The 22,831-nt window shown below is 44.3% G+C and overlaps 1 protein-coding gene across 1 annotated transcript in view; it reads left to right on the top strand.

Moving 5' to 3' along the window:
* Positions 1-4,562: 4,562 nt before the first annotated feature.
* Positions 4,563-22,831, top strand: part of LOC121554277 (glycogen phosphorylase, muscle form) — a 31,225-nt gene continuing 12,956 nt past the window's right edge. The window contains exon 1 of the mRNA XM_041867755.2: positions 4,563-4,937. Within this exon, the coding sequence (XP_041723689.1) occupies positions 4,695-4,937 (243 nt within the window). The 5' untranslated portion in view covers positions 4,563-4,694. The remainder of the gene's footprint in view (positions 4,938-22,831) is intronic.

The following is a 22,831-nucleotide window of genomic DNA, read 5'->3' on the forward strand; positions in this document are numbered from 1 at the left end:
AGAAAGCCTACCATCAGTAACACACTGCGCCGCCAGGGACTCAAATCCTGCAGTGCCAGACGTGTCCCCCTGCTTAAGCCAGTACATGTCCAGGCCCGTCTGAAGTTTGCTAGAGTGCATTTGGATGATCCAGAAGAGGATTGGGAGAATGTCATATGGTCGGTACATGGCCCCGTCCATCATCCCTTTGATGCGGTGAAGTTGTCCTGTCCCCTTAGCAGAAAATCACCCCCAAAGTATAATGTTTCCACCTCCATGTTTGACGGTGGGGATGGTGTTCTTGGGGTCATAGGCAGCATTCCTCCTCCTCCAAACACGGCGAGTTGAGTTGATGCCAAAGAGCTCCATTTTGGTCTCATCTGACCACAACACTTTCACCCAGTTCTCCTCTGAATCATTCAGATGTTCATTGGCAAACATCAGACGGGACCTTGCGGGCACTGCAGGATTTCAGTCTTCACGGCGTAGTGTGTTACCAATTGTTTTCTTGGTGACTATGGTCCCAGCTGCCTTGAGATCATTGACAAGATCCTCTCGTGTAGTTCTGGGCTGATTCCTCACCGTTCTTATGATCATTGCAATTCCACGAGGTGAGATCTTGCATGGAGCCCCAGGCCGAGGGAGATTGACAGTTCTTTTGTGTTTCTTCCTTTTGTCACCTTCTCACCAAGCTGCTTGGCGATGGTCTTGTAGCCCATTCCAGCCTTGTGTAGGTCTACAATCTTGTCCCTGACATCCTTGGAGAGCTCTTTGGTCTTGGCCATGGTGGAGAGTTTGGAATCTGATTGATTGCTTCTGTGGACAGGTGTCTTTGATACAGATAACAAGCTGACATTAGGAGCACTCCCTTTAAGAGTGTGCTCCTAATCTCAGCTCGTTACCTGTATAAAAGACACCTGGGAGCCAGAAATCTTTCTGATTGAGAGGGGGTCAAATACTTATTTCCCTCATTAAAATGCAAATCAATTTATAACATTTTTGACATGTGTTTTTCTGGATTTTTTTGTTGTTATTCTGTCTCTCACTGTTCAAATAAACCTACCATTAAAATTATAGACTGATCATTTCTTTGTCAGTGGGCAAACGTACAAAATCAGCAGGGGATCAAATACTTTTTTCCCTCACTGTATGTTGTAGCTTAGACCCTATTTCACGTCATCTGAGGTTTTTGTGTTGTGCTGGCCATCGGTTGAGACATGCTCTTGAATACAACAGGGTGGGTTTCATTTCATTTCAATCATAGGAATAGAACTCACAGAATGGACCTATCCCTTCAGACCACTGCAATTTAGCTCGTACACCACTGACATTTTAATTGAATTGAAATGTTAACTTCTAATTGCTACAACAAAGATGACAGCCGGTCCACCCACCGTCAAATGTCTTTCTATTACATTTTTGTCATTTAACAGACACTTTTATCCAGAGCGATTTACAGGAGCAATTAGGGTTAAGTGCCTTGCTCAAGGGCACATCGGCAGGTTTTTCACCTAGTCGGATCAGGGATTAGATCCAGCGACCTTTCGGGAATGCTCTCAACCTCTAGGCTACCTGCCGCCCTATTATCTATATTTTTATGGAGGATTGACAGTATCATTTAAAACAACAGATTCCCATTCAAGTCAACATCTGATGTGTGGACCTCCAACCGTCTTTGTGGTACCATTTGAAAATGTCAATTGTATTCCCATTTTAGTACATTATTAGCCAGATCATGATCATTTTGCGCCAAAAAACAAGTTAACAGGCCAACTAGGCGGAAAATGGACCAGCCCATCTGAAATGCCAGGGCCGATTTCTGGTCCCAGTTCGCCCCTGAGAGGCTGAATAGAAATTTGATAGAGCTCAGAGAATATTTCATTGTCTGGTATGGTATTCAGGCAGACAGAATCTTACTCCCAAATAATAGGCTATACATCACGCAGTCTCGACAGCTGATAGGCTACATGGCTCACACCCCTCATGCACAACCCCTCAATCCCATCATCCCTTTTCAGCTTTTCGAGGGAGTTTTGTGGGGGGGTTCTCATTCATTATGAATAGCTCTGCATATTGTCATTAAGAGGGTCAACTCTCAATTGGGCTGGAGCTTCTGTAAGACCCGCCTTGTACTCAAAATAAATTATGGGTGCATTTATAGAAGTGCAGCTGTGCAGGACTGGCATACCAACTCCGGTGTCCTTGTCCATACTTTGAAGAGACAATGGCAGTGGCGGATTGGCCATCTGTTAAATCAAATAAAAGTGTATTGGTCTTGTACACAGAAATCTGTCAGATGCCAGATGGGCTAGACCATGTTTTAGGAGGGTGGGCTGGCCGAAATTGATCAAATGAAAATCATTTATTTTGGGGAAAAAAAGAGCATGACGCAGCCGGCGGCCCATGGGCCTGTTAATATAGACTACATGACCAAAAGTACTGTATGTGGGCACCTGCTCGTCGAACATCTCATTCCAAAATCATGGGCATTAATATGGAGCTGGTGCCCCCTTTGCTGCTATAACAGCCTCCATTCTTCTGAGAAGGCTTTCAACTAGATGTTGGAACATTGCTGCAGGGACTTGCTTCCATTCAGCCACAAGAGCATTAGTGAGGTCGGGCACTGATATTGGGTGGTAAGCCTGGCACGCAGTCGGCATTCCAATTCATCCCAAAAGTATTCGATGGGGTTGAGGTCAGGGCTCTGTGCAGGGCAGTCAAGTTCTTCCACATGAATCTTGACAAACCATTTATGTATGGACCTCGCTTTGTGCATGGGGGCATTGTCATGCTGAAACAGGAAAAGGCCTTCCCCAAACTGATGCCACAAAGTTGGAAGCACAGAATCGTCTAGAATGTCATTGTACGCTGTAGCGTTAAGATTTCCCTTCACTGGAACTAAGGGGCCTAGCCCGAAACACAGCCCCAGACCATTATTCCTCCTCCACTAAACTTTACAGTTGGCACACACTATGCATTGGGGCAGGTAGCGTTCTCCTGGCATCCACCAAACCCAGATTTGTCCGTCGGACTGCCAGATGGTGAAGCGTGATTCATCACTCCAGAGAACACGTTTCCACTGCTCCAGAGTTGAATGGCGGTGAGCTTTACACCACCCCAGCCGATGCTTGGGATTGCGCATGGTAATCTTAGGCTTGTGTGCGGCTGCTCGGCCATGGAAACCCATTTCATGAAGCTCCCAACGAACAGTTCTTGTGCTGACCTTTCTTCCAGAGGTATTTTGGAACTCAGTAATGAGTGTTACAACCGAGGACAGACGATGTTTACACACTACGCGCTTCAGCACTCGGCAGTCCCGTTCTATGAGCTTGTGTGGCCTACCACTTCGCAGCTGAGCCGTTGTTGCTCCCAGAAGTTTCCACTTCACAATAACAGCACTTACAGTTGACCGGGGCAGCTCTAGCAGGGCAAAAATGTGACGAACTGACTTGTTGGAAAGGTGTCAGCCTATGAAGGTGCCATGTTGAAAGTCACTGAGCTCTTCAGTAAGGCCATTCTAGAGCCAATTTTTGTCTATGGAGATTGCATGGCTGTGTGCTCGATTTTATACACCTGTCAGCAACGGGTGTGGCTGAAATAGCCAAATCCACTAATTTGAAGGGTTGTCCACATACTTTTGTATTAAGTTAAGTTCAAAGTCAAACTGCCAGTTAACCAGTCCGTTCCTACTGAAGTTGCCGAAATGACCGGTAGGAAATTAAAAGGTGGTGCAGAGAACAAAATAAAAGCTCTCAAAGTGGTGCAGCAAAATGTGGGCTACCAAATTAATAGATGTTAATGTTTAAAAAAAGTAATGCTGGTGCTAGTGCCAGCTGAACTAAAGAAGCAAAAGTGAGCAAGGATTGTGTGGGAAATGTCAAATATGGATGATGAACGGGATTCTAGGCTCACAGACAGTTTAAACAGGGAATCTGCAGTTGCTACATCAATTTTTGGACATATTGATTTATATTGATTCTTGAAGAATATAACTTATAAATTCATAAGTTTAGTTCAACTGTCATACTGCATCAGAGCTCAAAATATTAGCTTCTTTTACTCCCATATTTGTAAACGATGTAAATGTAAACAAACACTGTATAGCCTCAAAACATAAAACTATAATTTTGATATCATGGATGGTCAGTCCTTGCATCCATAGCACTGTCTATGAATTTGAGAGTAGTTACATTTCTCCAGGCCCATCCCTCAGCCTTTTACCAAAACAGAGGGGAGGTGACTTTGTTATTGTTTCAATTAAGGACTCTAGCTATGTTTTGAAGCTATAGAGTGTTTGTTTACATTTACATTGTTTACAAACATTAGAGTAAAATAATATTATATTTTGGGTTCTAATCAGTGGTGGAAAAAGTACCTAATTGTCATACTTGAGTAAAAGTAAAGATACCTTCATAGAAAATGACTCAAGTAAAAGTGAAAGTCATCCAGTAAAATCCTACTTGAGTAAAAGTCTACAAGTATTATGCCTAACCTTAAAATGAGACCAAAAAGCAATTTTTTGTTTTATTGAATCTTTACGATATTGACTTTGTGGCTGTGCTATCTAGTGTAAACCCCACTGGCTAGAGGGAGGCAGGGCACAATGTGACACGCACAGGCGTAACACAGTTAGTTACTTGCCTTCTCTTATCAGCCTAGGTTGATATTTGCCATTCGGATCTACCGTCGTACATAGAAAATACGCATTTACCAAGATGCCTAAGCCACTGACAGACCAGGAGAAGAGAAAGCAGATATCGGTGCGAGGGCTTGCAGGAGTGGAAAATGTTTCAGACCTCAAGACTAATTTTAATCGCCATCTCCACTTTACGCTCGTAAAGGACCGAAATGTTGCGACCAAAAGAGACTACTATTTCGCCTTGGCCAACACCGTGCGCGACCATCTGGTTGGCCGATGGATCAGGACGCAGCAGCACTACTATGAGAAAGACCCCAAGGTAAGCAGCCGGGTTGCCGCAGTGACACAGTGTTCCGGTCCCCTCGCAATCTTCGGCACGTATTGCAAGCTTCTGCATGTAGGCCTGCGCCTCTGTCAGACTCCGGGGAAAGGGGGGTGGCTTTCCCAGGGAAATATCACAGCGCATTATGTGAAATTATGCTTTAGTCTAGACTCTAGCCTAGGGATGCGCTTCAGACGCTAAAGTTACAGAAATGTTATGCTCATAATATAAATTAATTGAGGGGAAAGTAGACTATTTAATCCTCAATGTGATTATGCGGTGAAAATGGTCATGGTTGCCAAATTCCACATTGAGCGCTCCATCAAAGCCCATTGCGAGTTAGGCTACATCATGATGTTGCATGACTGGATGAGAAACCATTCAGTACATTTCTGTATATCTCATTCTTAATCACTGAGTTTATAAATCAACTGGAGACAGCATCCAAGATGGACGCCCGTCTTTCTCAACATAATCTACTCACGTTCGCATACTCCATTTATTTAAAAGTTTTTTCTTAATAGAAATTCCATACATTTTGAAGAATGCAAATTTAAATGTGTTACATTTTTAAGGATGTATAGATTTTTGTAACACAAAACATCACAAACACATAACAAAAATACATACAGGGTTTTACATTCAAATACATTTAAAAAGCTTAAATCTGCAATATGCAACTTTTTGGGCGACCGACCAAATTCACATAAAAATGTGAGTTCTAGATCTGTCATTCTCATTGAAAGCAAGTCTAAGAAGCGGTATATCTGTTCTACGTGCGCTTCTATGCTTCCTGTTCTTTACGTATTTGTGTCTTTTACTTTCCGGTTTGTACACCAGCTTCAAACAGCTGAAAATACAATACTTTTGATATATAAAATATATTTCACAGCGGTTTAGAAGGTACAATGATTCTCTACACAATACTTGCTTGTTTTGTCACATAAACTGAAATTAGGCGAACTATTAGAATTGTAAGAGTAGCAATAGATTTCATTACTTTCTTATTCTTTCAGAGCATATTATTCAATGTTGCAAAGTAATTATTTAATTCAACCTTTAAAAATGTTGAATATTATGTTTTCTTACTTAAAGAATGTCATTTTATGGATGTAATATTGAGCAAGAATTATAAACAAATTCATCACATAGGCTACTGTTCATTAGTTACTGTTCATCTGTGATATGCTAGATGCATTGCTTAAGATTGATGTAAAAACGAAATCCACTGGGGCTGATATGCTTGATCCATTTTTGCTGTAGATCTCTGCCCCCTTTATTGCTGAATCATTAACCCATATTTTTAACCTGCCGATTATATCTGGTACCATCCCCAAGGTTTGGTGGGCGGCCCATGTACTCCCCCTTCACAAAGGTGGTGACCCTAAATAATTATCGCCCAATTTCTAAACTTTCTTGCCTAGCTAAAATATTACAATCCTTGATTAATTCTCAGCGAAGATCTTTCTTATCTTTGAAATGTATTCTAAATGTACATCAGTCAGGTTTTAGACCAGGTCATACCACTATCTCTGCTGCATCCCTAGTTATAAATGATTAACTGTATGGATAAAAGGCAACATTGTGCTGTCTTCTTCATTGACCTGACAAAGGCTTTCGATACTGTTGATCACTCACTGCTAATTCAAAGGCATTCCTCAATTGGCCTAGACCAGGCTACATGTAACTGGTTAAAAAATTACTTGATAGATAGAACTCAATGTGTATCTACTGATGGTGTTACATCAGGTTTCATGGATATTACGAAAGGTGTCGATTCTGGGTCCTGTACTTTTTACTGTTCACATTAACAATATCGACTTGTCTGTAAAAAAAAAATTTAACCTGCACTTGTATGCCGATAATACTGTTGTGTATGTTATTGCCCCCACGGTTGACCAGGCTCTATCTGAACTACAGTCTGTCGTCATTGTATTACAGCAAAACTTTATTGACCTGAAATTAGTATTGAATGCAGGTAAAACAAAGTATATGTTGTTCTCTAGAGCGCATAAAAATAACTATGATGATTTAAGCATACAGTGCCTTCGGAAAGTATTCAGACCCCTTTACTTTTTCCACATTTTGTTACGTTACAGCCTTATTCTAAAATGTATTAAATATTTGTTTTCTTTCAGGAATCTACAAACAATACCCCATAATGACAAAGTGAAAAGTATTTTTTTTGTTGTTGCACATTTCTTAAAAATAAAAAACAGAAATACCTTATTTACATAAGTATTCAGACCCTTTGCTATGATACTTGAAATTTTACCCAGGTGCATCCTGTTTCCATTGATCATCCTTGAGATGTTTCTACAACTTGATTGGAGTTCACCTGTGGTAAATTCAATTGATTGGACATGATTTGGAAAGGCACACACCTGTCTATATAAGGTCCCACAGTTGACAGTGCATGTCAGGGCAAAAACCAAGCCATGAGGTTGAAGGAATTGTCCGTAGAGCTCCGAGACAGGATTGTTTCGAGGCACAGATCTGGGGAAGGGTACCAAAAAATGTCTGCAGCATTGAAGGTCCCCAAGAACACAGTGGCCTCCATCATTCTTAAATGGAAGATGTTTGGAACCACCAAGACTCTTCCTAGAGCTGGCCGCCTGGCCAAACCAAGCAATCGGGGGAGAAGGGCTTTGGTCAGGGAGGTGACCAAGAACCTGATGGTCACTCTGACAGAGCTCTAGAGTTCCTTTGTGGAGATGGGAGAACCTTCCAGAAGGACAACCATCTCTGCAGCACACCACCAATCAGGCCTTTATGGTAGAGTGGCCAGATGGAAGCCACTCCTCAGTAAAAGGCACATGACAGCCCGCTTAGAGTTTTCCAAAAGGCACCTAAAGACTCTCAGACCATGAGAAACAAGATTCTCTGGTCTGATGAAACCAAGATTGAACTCTTTGGCCTGAATGCAAAACTGTCATCAAGGCAAAGGGTGGCTATTTGAAGAATCTCAAATATAAAATATATTTTGATTTGTTTAACACTTTTTTGGTTACTACATGATTCCATATGTGTTATTTCATAGTTTTGATGTCTTCACTATTATTCTACAATGTAAAAATAAAGAAAAACCCTTGAATGAGTAGGCGTGTCCAAACTTTTGACTGGTAGTGTATATTATTATAATATATCATTTGGGCTGTTTTGGCATTAATAAGTGTTGCATATCAGTTTGCAAAAAATAAAAAATAAATAACATTGAGTTAATAATGCCGCATACAAACCTGGTCTGTTTTTTGCTTTCTTGAGTAAGGCATCTCCAAAATGCAGGTGTTTCAGCCTAGCTCAGTGTTTTCTGTGGTGGTGGGGTAGCCAGCGGAAAAGCGTAGGGGTTGGTAATGTTCTTTAGTTGCGCCGTGATTGGCTCAGTTCTGTCACTCATGGGGACACTACATCACCGCAAAATCTACGGGGAGAGCTCGAAAATTCAAGCCCCTTGGGTGCTGCCATAGATTTACATTAGAAGTGCCCATCCAAGAAGGCTCAAGGTCATTGGCCAAAGATAAAATGATGTCAAATCACGTTATATCTACCGTAGCTTTGATTGGACTGATCATGTCAACATCATACTTTCAAAATCTTAGCTAGCAAGCTAGACAAGCAGTCATCATCATTAATCAAGTGGCAATCTACTGGCAAATCCTTTTCAATCCTTGTCATATGAAGAGAAATTATAGATAAAATGTATCAGTGCTTATCGGCCATTGGACATAAACATTACTCAACAAGTTGGAATTGGCAAATTCAACAATGAGTGGTTTGGAAGGAATCAGTGGCTAACTGCAAGCTTTGCAAAGCAATCACTAGCCTGCTATTCAGTGGAGAGGGTGTGTGGTCCAAGTCTGGGTTTAAGGGTCTCTTTTCCAAGCTTAAAAGGATAAACATTCACTTGCAACACACCATGGGCCAGAAAAGGTTGAATACATTGGCCATGCTGTCAATCCAGCATGACTTCTGCCACGTCAAAACAACTGGAAACACGGAACTGGGAAATCTCAGACTTCAGTGAGACAACTGGGAATTCTGAAAAAAACGAGCTCTGACTGGGAAAATAAGTTTAACGGTCATCCAACTCGGAATTCCAAGTCGGAAACCCGGGCTTCTTTCTAGAGCTCCGACCTGAAGATCACTGACGTCATGATTCAACCTTGTTTTTTTTTAGAGTTCCCAGTTGTCTTGAAAGCACCATAAATCCAGAGCATGCCAGACTTTGATGACAAAGTTTAATGACAAAATATGCCAAGGAGAAGGACCACCGTGTCACCTTCCAGATGAGGCAGGTCGAGGACAGGCAGAAGTTCATAAACCAGGTCAGAGTCAGATAGGTACAGGACGGCAGGCAGGCTCGAGGTCAGGGCAGGCAGAATGGTATGGCAGGCGGGCTCAGGGCAGGCAGAAATGGTTTGGAACCGGGAGGACTAGAAAACAGGGACTGTACAAACAGAAGCACGGAAAAACCGCTGGTAGGCTTGACGAGACAAGACGAACTGGCAACAGACAAACAGAAAACACTGGTATAAATACACAGGGAATAATGGGGACAAATGGGAGACACCTGGTGGGGGGTGGAGACAAGCACAAGACAGGTGAAATAGATCAGGGTGTGACAAACTTAGCCTACTGTTCTGACTTGGTGATGCACATGTAGCGATAGCCTGTTTTGGAGAAATATAATCACAGAATTTTGTAAGCTTTCATTGTCTGCTTATATGCCCCCTTTATTTATCCTAAGGTTCTGACTTGGTGTACAAGGAGAATACTGTAAGAACGGCCAATGTTCTGAATTATTTTGCTGTACATTTCAAAAGTGCTGAACAAATAGTTATATTGACTACGTCCGTCCTAGCTCGCTCATTAATGTCTTAATCGGATTGGCTCTTATCCGCTCGTCCTTCCCTTGATAGCCAGGTGTATCGGTGGTAAGGATTCACTCCATGGTGCTAAAAAGAAAGCTCTGCTGTTGGGACAGCTTTATGTAGGACCCAACAGTTTGTCGGCACCGTTTGTCACTGTTATAGTGCAATTAAGGTATTGTTTAGTGTTGTGTTGTGGCTTTGCTGGCATGCATAAAAAAGATTTACATGCTAAAAGTGCCACTGCACATACCATTCGATTTGTAAAGGGTAATTGATACAGGCTATAGCGGTAGCCAACTCTAATGTCATATTATGAGACAAAAACTCCCCCACCCACTCAGCAACGAAGAGTAGCCTACCCCGTGCTCGCACGGCGACATCGGTCCAATGAATAGCCTAAAATAGGATATTCTACATGCAACAGACTGAAGACTGAACACACACTCAGGCCATTAGCGAAGAGAAAGAGCAGGCAGGCCAGCGCGAGGGAGAGAGAGGCAGGGCAGGCAGAACCATGCGCATATGTCTTGGTAATCTGCATCTTGCAATGTCTTAATTGTCTTGGATGCCTTGCAAATTCACCAAAGTAGCCTAAAGTTTGCCTCTTCCTCTCCGGTTTTCATTTAAATTACACAACTTTCTCCAGGCCTTTATAGCCATATAGTCTAGTTAGGCTATAACATGGAAAATAATGTTTTGTGATAACTGCACTGTGATGTTAACTATGTGGGGGAAAAAACATACTTTTTAGGTTAGGGATTTTTCTTAATATTAAGGATCCCATTATGGAGTAACTATGTTGTTGATCCATCCTCAGTTTTTTCCTATCACAGCCATTAAACTCTGTCATTGTTTTAAAGTCACCATTGGCCTCATGGTGAAATCCCTGAGCGGTTTTCTTCCTCTCCGGCAACTGAGTTAGGAATCTTTGTAGTGACTGGGTGTATTGATACAACATCCAAAGTGTAATTAATAACTTTGCCTGCTCAAAGGGTCATTCAATGTCTGCATTTTGTTTGGTGCCCTTCTTTCTTTTTCTTTTTAGTACATTTGCAAAAATGTTTACTCCTAAACTTATTTAGGCTTGCCATAACAAAGGGGTTGAATACTTATTGACTCAAGACATTTCAGCTTTTCATTTTGTATTAATTTGTAAACATTTCTAAAAACATAATTCCACTTTGACATTATGGGGTATTGTGTGTAGGCCAGTGACACAAAATCTCAATTTAATCCATTTTAAATTCAGGCTGTAACACAACAAAATGTGGAAAAAGTAAAGGGGTGAGAATACTTTCTGAAAGCACTGTATGTACAAAATTATTGACAACCTTGATAAAGATTACAAAAATTACTGTAAAATATAATTAAAATACTGAGCTATATTGTATGTTCCAAAACATTTGGAAATTATATTATTTTATACTAATACAATTGCTCAGAGAAAGCGATTTTGTTTAACAAGTAATACTTTTTTTCTCAAAAAGGTAGGGGTCAAAATGATTGACACCCCTCTTTTCAATACCTTTCAATACCTCACCTTGCGAGGATAATGCCACTGAGCCTTTTTCAAAAATATTTTATGAGTTGGAGAACACATTGGCCGGGATCTTAGACCATTCCTCCATACAGAATCCTTCCAGATCCTTGATATGGCGGCAGGTAGCTTAGTGGTTAAGAGCGTTGTGCCAGTAACCGAAAGGTCGCTGGTTCTAATCCCCGAGCCGACTAGGTGAAAAATATGCCGATGTGCCCTTGAGCAAGGCACTTAACCCTAAGTGCTCCTGTAAGTCGCGTCTGCTAAATAACTAAAATGTAAATATAGTTTGTCTGCGCTTATGGACTGCTCTCTTCCATTCAAACCACAGGTTTTCAATGGGTTTCAAGTCCAGAGACTAATTAGCCAATTTGATGTGTGCTTGGGGTTATTGTCTTGCTGGAAGATCCACTTGCGGCCAAGTTTCAGCCTCCTGATATCTGAAATCTATGCCGTATTCTGAGGCCTTGAACCTCTTGTCCACTTTAGTAGTGTTGTTGGTGAGCTTCACAAAGTCCCCCAGCATGTAGGGCTCCACTGTCACACATTCCACCACCTCACCCGCCTCCAAGATCTGAAACACAACAACCAGCTGTCTAAACAGAAGGAAGGCTCACTTCTTCTGAAGATTTCTAAACATTACTAGTGCATTACATTTGTCATTTAGCAGACGCTCATAGGACCAGTGGAAGTAAAATAGCCCCATAACATCAAAGATCCACCACCATCTTTGTAGGTAGGTATGGGTTTCTTTTTTGCTCATGCATACCTGCTGTAAAATATGGTGGTGGATCTTTGATATTATGGGGCTATTCTGCTTCCACTGGTCCTGGGGCCCTTGTTAAGGTCAACGGCATCAATAACTTTACCCAGTACCAGGATATTTTAGCCAAAAATGTGGTTGCCTCTGCTAGGAGGCTGAAAGTTGGCCGCATGTGGATCTTCCAGCAAGACCGTAACCCCAAGCCCACATCAAAATCCACAAAGAAATATGCTAAATGCATATACATGAAAGAAGCTACAGTGAGGGAAAAAAGTATTTGATCCCCTGCTGATTTTGTAAGTTTGCCCACTGACAAAGGCATGATCAGTCTATAATTTTAATGGTAGGTTTATTTGAACAGTGAGAGACAGAATAACAACAAAAAGATCCAGAAGAACGCATGTCAAAAATGTTATAAATTGATTTGCATTTTAATGAGGGAAATAAGTATTTGACCCCTCTGCAAAACATGACTTAGTACTTGGTGGCAAAACCCTTGTTGGCAATCACAGAGGTCAGACGTTTCTTGTAGTTGGCCACCAGGTTTGCACACATCTCAGGAGGGATTTTGTTCCACTCCTCTTTGCAGATCTTCTCCAAGTCATTAAGGTTTCGAGGCTGACGTTTGGCAACTCCAGGACCTTAATGTGCTTCTTCTTGAGCCACTCCTTTGTTGCCTTGGCCGTGTGTTTTTGGTCATTGCCATGCTGGAATACCCATCCACGACCCATTTTCAATGCCCTGGCTGAGGGAAGGAGGTTCTTACCCAAGATTTGACGGTACATGGCCCCGTTCATCGTCCCTTTGATGCGGTGAAGTTGTCCTGTCCCCTTAGCAGAAAAACACTCCCAAAGCATAATGTTTCCACCTCCATGTTTGACGGTGGGGATGGTGTTCTTGGGGTCATAGGCAGCATTCCTCCTCCTCCAAACACGGCGAGTTGAGTTGATGCCAAAGAGCTCGATTTTGGTCTGACCACTACACTTTCACCCAGTTCTCCTCTGAATCATTCAGATGTTCATTGGCAAACTTCAGACGGCCCTGTATATGTGCTTTCTTGAGCAGGGGGACCTTGCGGGCACTGCAGGATTTTAGTCCTTCACGGCATAGTGTGTTACCAATTGTTTTCTTGGTGACTATGGTCCCAGCTGCCTTGAGATCATTGACAAGATCCTCCCGTGTAGTTCTGGGCTGATTCCTCACCGTTCTCATGATCATTGCAACTCCACGAGGTGAGATCTTGCATGGAGCCCCAGGCCGAGGGAGATTGACAGTAATTTTGTGTTTCTTCCATTTCCGAATAATCGCACCAACTGTTGTCACCTTCTCACCAAGCTGCTTGGCGATGGTCTTGTAGCCCATTCCAGCCTTGTGTAGGTCTACAATCTTGTCCCTGACATCCTTGGAGAGCTCTTTGGGCTTGGCCATGGTGGAGAGTTTGGAATCTGATTGATTGATTGCTTCTGTGGACAGGTGTCTTTTATACAGGTAACAAGCTGAGATTAGGGGCACTCCCTTTAAGAGTGTGCTCCTAATTTCAGCTCATTATCTGTATAAAAGACACCTGGGAGCCAGAAATCTTTCTGATTGAGAGGGGGTCAAATCAATTTATAACATTTTTGACATGCGTTTTTCTGGATTTGCTTGTTGTTATTCTGTCTCTCACTGTTCAAATAAACCTACCATTAAAATTATAGACTGATCATTTCTTTGTCAGTGGGTAAACGTACAAAATCAGCAGGGGATCAAATACTTTTTTCCCTCACTGTATGCAAATATAGCAACAAGATAACAATATGAATTTCAAAAGTGGGATGCAATAACTTGGTGTGGTAGGCCAAAGTTAGAACAGGCTAAATTGGCAGTGGCTATTAGTGAAGCATTATATGTGAGGCAAGCATCAAACAATATAGTAGGTCAAGTTAGTAGGCAAACAAGCAAGCATTATTAACTCAAAAGCAGGTCCCAGATCTGTCTCTAGTAGCCTGGTCCCAGATCTGTCTCTAGTTGCCTGGTCCCAGATCTGTCTCTAGTAGCCTGGTCTCAGATCTGTCTCTAGTAGCCTGGTCTCAGATCTGTCTGGATGGCCCAAACAGACTTTCTCTCAGGCTGTGTCTCTGTTTGTCTAGTTGTTGCACATCGTTTCCGTTCATTGCTCAAGCCGGCCTTGTGGCATTCTCTTACCTAATACCAAAGTTGCAGGGTCTGGATTCACAAAACATTTCTTAAGGTTTTCAAAATCCAGACTCAATGCATGGCTCACCTAGTCTCAACCTGCTTCCAAACAGCAGTACAGGGGAAGGGGGGGGGGGGATAATGCACCAAATGTAACTATTGAACGGCCATGCATGTCCCCATCTGTCTTGGCTGTCTTGACTGAGTCTGCTTCTGGCACCAATAACATCCCTTCTCCTTCTATAGCAGCTCCTTTATTGGTCACTTAGCAGGATGTTACAGTTTAGCACCAGCTCTATGTCTAACTATCTATACCTTTCAGTGCCAATATGACTGTGATGACAATTTGTAAGTCGCTCTGGATAAGAGCGTCTGCTAAATGACGAAAATGTAAATGTAAATGTTAATACGCATAAAAAAACAAGTGCACAAAAGGTGCAAAAAATTATGTGTCAATGAACAACTACATGTAGCATCAAGAAAACTGATCAATGAGTATGTTTACATGCACACTAATAATTAAATATTAAACTGCTTATGGCAGTAGGCCAGGCACGTGCACAGATAGGGGTCTATCTGTGCCTCCCACTTGCTCATTTGCCCTCCCACTCGCCAAGTGCCCTTTTGGGTGGTGGTATCATTTTCTTTTTGTATACAGTTTTATTCATTGTACTGAACCCACTGCCCGCAAGTCGTCATGACATCGTCAAGTTTGCCACCCTCTATGCCCACCCAGTCCGTTTGTTGCGGCTGTTGGTCTGACCTGTACAGAGCTTGCGCGCAAGGGTTAGACGTTCATCCACGTCCTCCAAACTTTACATTTCGAAGTGTTTTTGTTGCTCCTGCTGCTCGTAAGTTTAGGCACTCATTCCGAATGGTTAAGGTAAGGGTTAAGGTTAGGGATAGGGTTTAAAATTAAAAATTAAAAACAGCTTCCAAGACGAGGATCGAACACACAACCTTTTGATCCAATATCATGGGGCCACCCCTGTCCACAACACCCTAGCAAAACCCTAGTGAAACCCAAGCCTACTTGATGGTAACAGCGCTCACTATTGCCCCTAGTGGCCAGTTTTGAAGGCATTTCCCGACGTCCTTAGGACATGGATAGACGTCAATCTAGAACTGTTTCCCAGTCTGCTCTGTCGGTCACGGGTCGAGTGTGTAGCTAGCTACCTAGTTTAAATATCAACAGTACTGCAACAGCAGCAAAACATTTGATTAACGCTTGAAAACACTTGATTTACATCATCATCAATATTCGGTCTGGTTGGCTGATACACGCAGCAGAGAGATGCAGAAAGAGAGAGGATCGGCTGCATCAATGACCCGCTGACTCAACTCCATCCCTTCAGTCGGGAGTTGGAGCCACAATATACTAAAATATCCACACAAGGCAGCCTGTCATATATCATGAGTTAGAAGATTAGGAATATTATATTATTAAGTTATTATTTAAGAATTTAAGAGCATTGAAGATAAATCACAATCAGTCATTTTGAGCACCTGCCCCCTGAAAGGTCTGTGCACGGCCATGCAGTAGGTTTGACTATGACATTACTAGTCATATAAACACCTTAGTCGGTTTAGATTAATCGGCGTAAAGTCATAATCGACATAAGCAGTTCTCCTGCAACAGGGTGATCAAGTAAAGACCCTGAGAACATATTTGGCCAATACCCCCATGCCACCTAAGAAATATATAATCATTTGTTTACACTAATGCTTAGTTGATAACCCCTGGTCATCAAGATTTCAATTACATTTTTGGTATTTGTTCCGTTTCTTATAATAATAATCATCCATTCTTCCCAAAGTCTTCAAGTTTACTAATGCATGAATGCATTAATAGCTGTAGTAATAGTAGTAACACTGCTATTAGTAATAGTATCCATCCTGTTATTTAGCGAGTTTATGTAACCCCATCTCCACCAATGATTGGCAACACCCTAGTCGCTCTAACCTTTTAGAAGGGACCACCATTGCTGCTATTTTTAACAAGGGACTAGATGCCTTTGTCACTTTATCTGTTAGGCTATGGTTCAACCCAGCACTCAGAGAAACAACACGACAAAGGGAGTGGAAGAAACAAAAAATATTTAATCAGAGTAAAAATTGTCTTAGTCCAAAAACAACTGAAGTAAAGGAACAGAGTGGGCTAGTCGGCTCCGGAGGAAGGAGAGGCTGAGGCAGGCAGGCAGGCAGGCAGGCAGGCAGGCAGGCAGGCAGGCAGACCGACAGGCAGGTTTGGGAGATATGTCCAAAACTAAAGACAAAACAAACGACAGGTTAAGGAGAGTGGAGAGCCAGGCTGAAGACAAAGACAAAATAACTTTACTGGTGAGCCAAGTTACCGCTCTGGTAAGAACAACGATCTGGCGCCGGTGGAGAGCCATGCCCAGGAATAAGTAGTGCAGGTTGATGAGAGAATAGGATGAAGCTGCGTAGGCAGGAATCACTGGAAACAACCCGCAGCTGCACAGGAGAGGCAGATCCTGAGCACGCCCCTGATCCACTCCAGACACACCCACATAAAGGGGACAAACACACATACAGATACAACAGAAAAAGAGGGGACAAAACAAGGAGGAAGGGAAACAGAAAAGGGAGAGACAAGCTGCCCACATAACAGTACCCCCCCTCAATGGTCGCCACCTGGCGACCCACCAGGCCTGTCAGGGTTGTCGTGATGGAAGTCCGTGATCAGCTGAGGATCCAACACAAAACGCTTAGGGACCCAAGACCTCTCCTCTGGTCCATAACCTTCCCAATCGACTAGGTATTGGAGACCCCTACCCCGCCTCCGAGAGTCCAGGAGCCTACTGACGGTGTAGGCCGGATGGTCGTCAATGAGGCGAACAGGTGGAGGTGGATCAGCCGGCGGACACAAAAGGCTGGAGGACACAGGTTTCAGTTGGGAGACGTGGAAAGTAGGGTGTATCTTCATGGCTGAAGGCAACTTCAAACGAACCGCAGCGGGGTTAATGATGGACTCCACCACAAACGGACCCAGGTACCGAGGAGACAGCTTGCGTGATTTGGTACGAAGAGGTACGTTCTTAGATGACAGCCAAACCTCTTGACCAGGATGAAACACAGGTGCGGGAGTCCTGCTCCTATCCGCTGTTGTCTTGTTCCTGTCGGTGGTCCGAGCAATGCTTCCCGAGCGTCGCTCCACACTCTCTGGCAGCGGCGGAGGTTCTCCTGAACCGAAGGAACAGCCAATTCCTTCTCCTGAGCAGGAAACAGAGGGGGTTGATAACCCATGGTAACCTCGAAGGGTGAAAGACCGGTGGCAGAGGCGGTGAGGGAGTTGTGGGCGTACTCTATCCAGGGCAGATGTTTGGCCCAGGATGATGGATGTTGAGCAGCCACACAACGAAGGGTTGCTTCGAGGTTTTGATTGGCTCTTTCTGTTTGACCGTTGGTCTGGGGATGAAACCCTGAGGACAGACTAACGGAAGCACCCAAAGCAGAACAGAAAACCTTCCAAACACGGGAAGTAAACTGTGGGCCTCTATCAGATACGATGTCCACAGGTATTCCATGGGGACGGAATACATGTTGGACTAGGAGGTCCGCTGTCTCACTGGCAGACGGTAATTTTGGTAATGCTATATAGTGGACAGATTTAGAGAATCTGTCCACAATGGTAAGTATAGTATCATTACCTTCAGACTTGGGTAGGCCGGTGACAAAATCCATGGCAATGTGGGACCAGGGACGGCTGGGAACTGGGAGGGGTAGCAGCAGCCCCGAAGGGGACTGATGGGAGGCTTTGCCCCGAGCACAGGTTGAACAGGCTGCCACAAAAGCCCGAACGTCAGTTTCCATTGAAGGCCACCAAAAATGTCTCCTAAGCACCGTCAACGTGCGTCTCATCCCAGGGTGACCAGCAAAACGGGAGGTGTGAATCCACTGCAACACCTGAGACCGGACCGTCTCGGGAACAAAGAGTAGGTTGGGAGGTCCATCACCCGGTCCCGGGTCCGTGGCAAGTGCAGTCTTCACAAGAGACTCGATCTCCCACTGAACAGCCGCCACGACGCATGAGGAAGGCAGGACTGCCTCAGGCTCGCTGGTCTCCGAAGGGTCAGCAAACTGGCGGGACAAAGCATCTGGTTTAACATTTCTTGACCCCGGTCTGTATGTAAGAATAAAGTTAAACCTACTAAAAAACAGGGCCCATCTGGCTTGGCGTGAGTTGAGTCTCTTAGTGGCTTGGATGTAAGCCAAGTTTTTGTGGTCAGTCCAGACCACAAACGGCAGTTCAGCTCCATCCAGCCAGTGCCGCCATTCTTCCAGTGCAAGCTTGACCGCCAGCAGTTCCCGGTTTCCAACGTCGTAATTCCGTTCTGTGGGTGACAATTTCTTGGAGAAAAAAGCACAGGGGTGAAGCTTTTGGTCAGTGGGGGGAGCGCTGGGAGAGGACTGCTCCCACACCTGAGTCCGACGCGTCCACCTCCACAACAAACTGCAGAGAGGTATTGGGGTGTATCAACACGGGGGAGGTGGAAAACAGTTCCTTCAAAACCCCTACCGCCTGCTCCGCCTCAGGGGACCACCGAAAAGGGACTTTAGGAGATGTGAGTCTTGTAAGGGGTGCCACCACTCTACTAAAACCCTTAATGAATCTACGGTAGAAGTTAGCAAAGCCCAAAAATCGTTGAAGTTGCTTACGGGTGGTGGGTGTGGGCCATTCCGTCACTGCCCGGATCTTCTCGGGGTCCGCCTTCACCTGCCCGCTCTCAATTATGAATCCAAGGAACGATGTAGACTGTTTGTGGAACTCACACTTCTCTGCTTTGACGTACAGCTTGTTCTCCAAGAGCCGTTGAAGGACTTGACGGACGTGTGACTCATGCTCCTCGGGTGACTTGGAAAAAACAAGAATATCATCCAGGTATACAAAGACAAAAAAAAAAATCCCTAAGAACATCGTTCACCATGGCTTGGAAAACCGCAGGGGCATTTGAAAGCCCAAAGGGCATGACCAAATACTCAAAATGTCCCAGTGGAGTGTTGAAAGCGGTTTTCCACTCATCTCCCTTTCGGATTCGGACAAGGTGATAAGCATTCCTGAGGTCGAGCTTGGAAAACACTGTGGCGCCATGCAGAGGTTCAAAAGCTGAGTTGATGAGTGGAAGGGGATACTTGTTTTTAACAGTTATGTTGTTTAAACCCCTGAAATCGATACAGGGGCGTAACGACTTGTCCTTCTTTTCCACGAAAAAGAAACCTGCACCCAAAGGAGACGACGAGGGACGGATTATGCCCGAGACCAGAGAATCACCAATGTACTGCTCCATTGCCTCTCTTTCCGGTCGGGACAGATTGTATAACCGACTAGAGGGCAAGGGAGCACCAGGAAGCAGTTCAATAGGGCAATCATAAGGCCTATGTGGTGGTAGAGACAGAGCCTTGTCCTTACTGAAAACCTCCGCTAAGTCATGGTATTCTTTGGGGACAGATGACAGATCAAGAGGAGCTGAGGGAGGAGTTGGGTTACACTTAGTGGGGGGAACCGCTGACCTCAGGCACTCGGAATGGCAGTTAGTGCTCCAACTGAGAATGGTGTGACGTGTCCAATCAATTTGTGGGTTGTGAAGAGCCAACCAGGGGAAGCCAAGGATTAGGGAGGTAGCTGAGCCAGACATAACTCTTAGCTGAATGCTTTCACAATGATTGCCAGAAATCACTAGGGAAACGGGGGGTGGTTTGATGAGTTATCTCCGCGAGGAGGCGCCCATCAAGGGCTGTGACCCGAATGGGGGTAGGTAGTGGCTCCATGGGGATACGAGCTTGTGTAACGAACTGGTGGCTAATAAAGTTATCTTCTGCACCTGAGTCTATGAGAGCTGAGAGTGGCAGGGAATGACTCTGGAAACGTAAGGTTACAGGTACTTGTAATCGGGGAATGATGGGTTCAGGATCTAACTCTGGGCTCGCAAGTAGACCCACCGTTACGAGCGAGCCTTGTCTTTTGGCCGCTTAGGGCATGTAGCCAGAATGTGTGTGGCGTCTCCACAGTACAGGCACTCACCCGCCTGGAGGCGCCGTTGCCGCTCTGCTGGAGGTAGTCGAGCTCGACCCACTTGCATAGGTTCCTCCTCTGTGCTCGGGATGGAATCAGGAACAAGAAGCTGCCGACTCCGGAGAGGCGAGACTCGAGTGGTTGAAGGCTGGGGAACTCGTCCTCCTAGACGTGGCCGATCGCCTCTCTCCGACGCCTCTCCGCAACCGATTGTCTAGCTTGATGGACAGGGAAACGAGAGAATGTAAATCATGTGGCTCATCACGAGCAGCCAGTTCATCCTTAATGGCTTCATTCAAACCGTTTAGAAATGCTCCTTGAAGTGCCACATTGTTCCACTTGGAGTCCGCTGCCAACGTCCAGAACTCAATAGAGTACTCTGCCACACTGTTAGAACCCTGCCTCAAATTAAAAAGTATCTTGGAGGAATTACCCACATGGTCAGGATGGTCAAAAACAGTCTTCAATTTAGCAGAGAAATCAGCAAAAGTCAATCCAGTCAAAGTTTGATCTGAGCACACAGCCTCAGCCCAAACCAGAGCTTTCCCTCTTAACAGCCCCAGAACATAATGTACCTTAGATGAATCAGTAGAAAACGACAGTGGTCTCTGCCGAAAAATCAAGTCACACTGAAGCAAAAATCCCCGGCACTTGTCCAATTCTCCATTGAACGGTTCAGGCGACGTGACAGGGGGTTCCCGACGGAACGAAGCCTGCCTAGTGTCCGAGGAAACAACTTGGGGTGCATCAAACTGGGGGTCAGAGAGAGATGGAGAACTGATAACAGACAATTTAGAGACGTGTGTAGTTAACTGAGTCACCTGGTTCAGCAGTTGATGATTATCTTCCACAAGAGTCCGAATCAACTGGTCATGCTGTCCTAGCAACGTTCCTTGAGCCTGGATAGCTTGTTGGAAGCTGTCTTTGTTTGCCCCGTGCTGTTTCTCTGTTGGGTCCATGGCCAGATCGTTCTGTTAGGCTATGGTTCAACCCAGCACTCAGAGAAACAACACGACAAAGGGAGTGGAAGAAACAAAAAATATTTAATCAAAGTAAAAATTGTCTTAGTCCAAAAACAACTGAAGTAAAGGAACAGAGTGGGCTAGTCGGCTCCGGAGGAAGGAGAGGCTGAGGCAGGCAGGCAGGCAGGCAGGCAGGCAGGCAGGCAGGCAGACCGACAGGCAGGAAGGCAGGCAGGTTTGGGAGATATGTCCAAAACTAAAGACAAAACAAACGACAGGTTAAGGAGAGTGGAGAGCCAGGCTGAAGACAAAGACAAAATAACTTTACTGGTGAGCCAAGTTACCGCTCTGGTAAGAACAACGATCTGGCGCCGGTGGAGAGCCATGCCCAGGAATAAGTAGTGCAGGTTGATGAGAGAATAGGATGCAGCTGCGTAGGCAGGAATCACTGGAAACAACCCGCAGCTGCACAGGAGAGGCAGATCCTGAGCACGCCCCCTGATCCACTCCAGACACACCCACATAAAGGGGACAAACACACATACAGATACAACAGAAAAAGAGGGGACAAAACAAGGAGGAAGGGAAACAGAAAAGGGAGAGACAAGCTGCCCACATAACATTATCATAGTCACACAATGGGACAGTAGGGAGCTCTGCTTTACATGCCCTCGTTTGCATGGCCCCCTATTGTTGAAAAACCACATTTGAAATGTCACAGGTCAATCGAAGTCTCGGGTGTCGTTCCCTCCTAGCTTTTCATTTAGGATACCAAACACACCATCCTGATCAATTATGTTATAGCACTTTATACAACGAGTGAGTCTAATCCTGAATGCTGATTGGTTAAAACCGCATTCCAGCCGGTGTCTATTCCACAAGTTACCACCGGCTAAATCTATTACGTTAAAATGCCTATTTACTCTGTTCCATCTGACTGCGCAATCCACTGTATCATCAGCCCAGCCAGGCAATTTATAAACTTGATCTCCACTATAAAAAGCATCTAGACATTATCTCACATTTCTTTTAGACTAACATTTAGTTTTCAACAGTGGAGAATTGTATAAACCTTGCTGTCTGTCTCTCCGACATTTGCAACATTGTTTCAATATTCAAATTCGATCTCCAGCTGTCCCATAGTAATGAACGTGTCGGGATTCGGGACGAGACAGACAGGCAGGCAGGCAGGCAGCGTTTCTCAGCCAGTCGAAATCATGACTCAGCTGGCATCATTTTTATGGATATATACAAAAAAATGTCTATTGAAAAAAGGTAAAACGAAACAAAGTGAAGCTAGTTTGCAGTCTTTCCAGCTTCAGTTTTTGAAGTGATTGTTTTAGCTGTGTTGTTGGCTAACTCCTCTGAACAACAGTGTCCTGACGAGTGAGCACATTTTTTATGCCAGGGAAAATCGCGCCTCATTAGCTCATTGTTATGGATGTATCCAAATAAAAGTAACTAGAAAACAGCTTAAACAAATGCAAATGCAGCTACTTTGCTGTTATTCTGGCTGCACTCTTTGACGTGACTGTAAGTTAGCCGTAGT

This window comes from Coregonus clupeaformis, unplaced genomic scaffold (genome assembly GCF_020615455.1).
Source record: "Coregonus clupeaformis isolate EN_2021a unplaced genomic scaffold, ASM2061545v1 scaf0270, whole genome shotgun sequence".
In the NCBI taxonomy this organism is placed as follows: Eukaryota; Metazoa; Chordata; class Actinopteri; order Salmoniformes; family Salmonidae; genus Coregonus; species Coregonus clupeaformis.